At 44.4% G+C, this 2465-nt stretch overlaps 1 protein-coding gene across 1 annotated transcript in view; it reads left to right on the top strand.

Moving 5' to 3' along the window:
- Positions 1-2465, top strand: part of LOC101856771 (transmembrane protein 106B) — a gene marked incomplete in the record, with an annotated part of 21508 nt that overhangs the window by 4111 nt on the left and 14932 nt on the right. The window contains 1 exon segment of the mRNA XM_035969444.1: positions 1875-2163. Within this exon segment, the coding sequence (XP_035825337.1) occupies positions 1875-2163 (289 nt within the window).

Genomic DNA, 2465 nt, shown 5'->3' with positions numbered 1-2465 from the left:
GGGGGGTAAGCGTGTATTGCTTTTTGGCTTTATATTTTGTGCCAGAGGAGAAGCAATAGAGTACGTTTGATCTTGTTTTTCTCACTTCATCTAATCGTATAAATAATATGGCCTTGTATTATTTTATTGAATGCCACTTTGCCGTATCTTATTGTGTCGCCTATTATATTTTTTGCATCTTGTCTTTGGGGTCATATCTTGATTTATCGCATCGTATCTGATCTTATCGCGGGTGGTTGGAGAGCTCCAGTGGTTGGTCCGACTTCTGTTCTTGCCTTTTGCTGTTTTTGTCTCTTTTTTCCCCCTTGTCCGAAGGTGAAGGGTTGGCGGGTGCTCTGGTGTGGTTTGCTCCTTCTTTCCTATCAAACATCTATCGCCCTGATCTCTCCTTTTTTTGTGTGTTTGTTACTCTCTTGTAATACCTCTAATCTTCGGTACTTATATGTCCATAATGTGTTGCAAGTGCCGTAAAATTTTTACTAAAACTAAAACCTTGTCTGAAATGACCGCGATCATGTCTATGTGCTTCTCTCTACTCAAACAATCAGTCATCTGGGGGCTCTTGTGATGTAGTGTTCGCCTCTCGTTAAATAAGTCCCGGGTTCGAAACCTGACAGAGACGGAAAATTTTCTTCTTTAAGTGTTCTCCTTTCACCTCCTTTCCTGCTCTCTAACCGTGTTCTGTCCTCTGCTTTCGTCTCTTCTTTCTCGAGTGGTTGGAGGGCGCCACTGGTAGGTCCTTCTCCTTTACTAAGTTGTTTCTGTCTGTCTGTCTTACTTTTTCACGGCACTAAATGACCTTTATTGTGTCGATGTGCTTCTCTCTACTCAAACAAATAAATCTGGGGATCTCTGTGGTCTAGAGGTGATGGTGTTCGCCTCTCTTTGAATAGGTCTGGAGTTCGAAACCTGACAGCGACGGAAAATGTTCCTACCTAAAATATTCTCCTTCCTGCTCTTAACCATGTTCTGTCTAGTGCTTTCATCATTTCGTCTCCAATTATTGTCCCTTGCCCCCTCCTCTGGGTTCCTGAACCTTTCTGCAGTTTTTCACTGCTACTCCTTAACTCCTTCAAACTGCTGTTTTTCAGCCGCACCCCTGATCTTAGAGAAGGTAAGATCTAACACCTAGCCTTCCCGGATAAGGGCTAAAAATCTCGAAGGTCCCATGTGCAAGTTGCGCACGTTAAGGATCCCTTGATGGTCCAAAATTGATAAGAGTAGGCTTCGGCCGCCACCTCTGCAAATTCAAAATTAATTTCTACCAAAACTAATCATGTGTAATGTGTCCCGTGCGTCCATATAACCTTATGTAGTTGTGAGCACCGTAAAACACTTACCAAACAAATAACCAAATAAAGCAGTCATTTTGTCTTAAGTGTCAAATCCTGATTTATTGTATATCGTATCTGATCGCATCTCGTGTAATCTCCTTATCTTGATTTATTGTTTCCTATCTGATCGCATCTTTCTTTATCTCTTTATATTTTAATTTATTGTATCGTATCTTATTGTGTCTTGTCTAATTTCCTTATCTTAATTTATCGTATCGTATCTCAGATCGGATTTTGCCTTGTCTCCTTATCTTGGTTCATCGTTTCGTATCTGATTGTATCTTGTCCAATCTCCTTATTGTTAATTTATCGTATCGTATTTGCTTATATTTTGTCTAATTTCCTTATCTTGATTCATCGTTTCGTGTCTGATTGTGTCTTCCTCTTCTCTGTTGACATCCACCCCTTGGCGCTCATATGACCTTATGCAATTGCGAGCGCCGTAAAACCTTACTGTCCAAATGATTTTGTCTTGTCTAATCTCTTTATCTTAATTAATCGTATCGTATCTGACTGTGATCTCGTCTAATCCTCTTCCAGTTGAGAAACATGGCCAACACGCAGCCGGGCCTGGGTGAGAACACCCGCCTGCTGCCCAACTCCCGCGCCCCCGGCAGAGACTCCCAGGGCTCCGGGACGTCAGGCTCGGACAACGTGACTTCACACGCCCCCAACATGGCGTCCCACTCCCACAACAACATGGCGTCCCACTCGAGCAGTAACACGGCGACCACCTCCAACGGATCTGCTGGAGGCGACAGCTATGAGGAGCTGTTTAAGGACAGTGTGCCCTGTCCGTCCTGTAGAGGGTTGGGACGTGTGCCTAAAGGTAAGGACGTTTTGGAAAGACAGAGAGAGAGACACACACACAGAGAAAGGGGGAGAGAGAGAGAAAGAGAGAGAGAGGGAGAGAGAGAGACAGAAAGACAGACAGACAGACAGACAGAGAGAGAGAGAGAGAGACAGAAAGAGAAAGAGAGAGAGAGGGGGGGGGAGAGAGAGATAGGGAGGGTACAGCTATGAGGAGCTGTTTAAGGACAGTGTTCCCTGTCTGTCCTGTAGAGGGTTGGGACGTGTGCCTAAAGGTAAGGGCTGTTGGAGAGACAGACACAGAGAGAGAGAGAGAGAGAG

This window comes from Aplysia californica, unplaced genomic scaffold, assembly GCF_000002075.1.
Source record: "Aplysia californica isolate F4 #8 unplaced genomic scaffold, AplCal3.0 scaffold00007, whole genome shotgun sequence".
In the NCBI taxonomy this organism is placed as follows: domain Eukaryota; kingdom Metazoa; phylum Mollusca; class Gastropoda; order Aplysiida; family Aplysiidae; genus Aplysia; species Aplysia californica.
The sequence above is the reverse complement of the archived record's forward strand: the minus strand, read 5'-3'. Positions and strand labels throughout refer to the sequence as shown.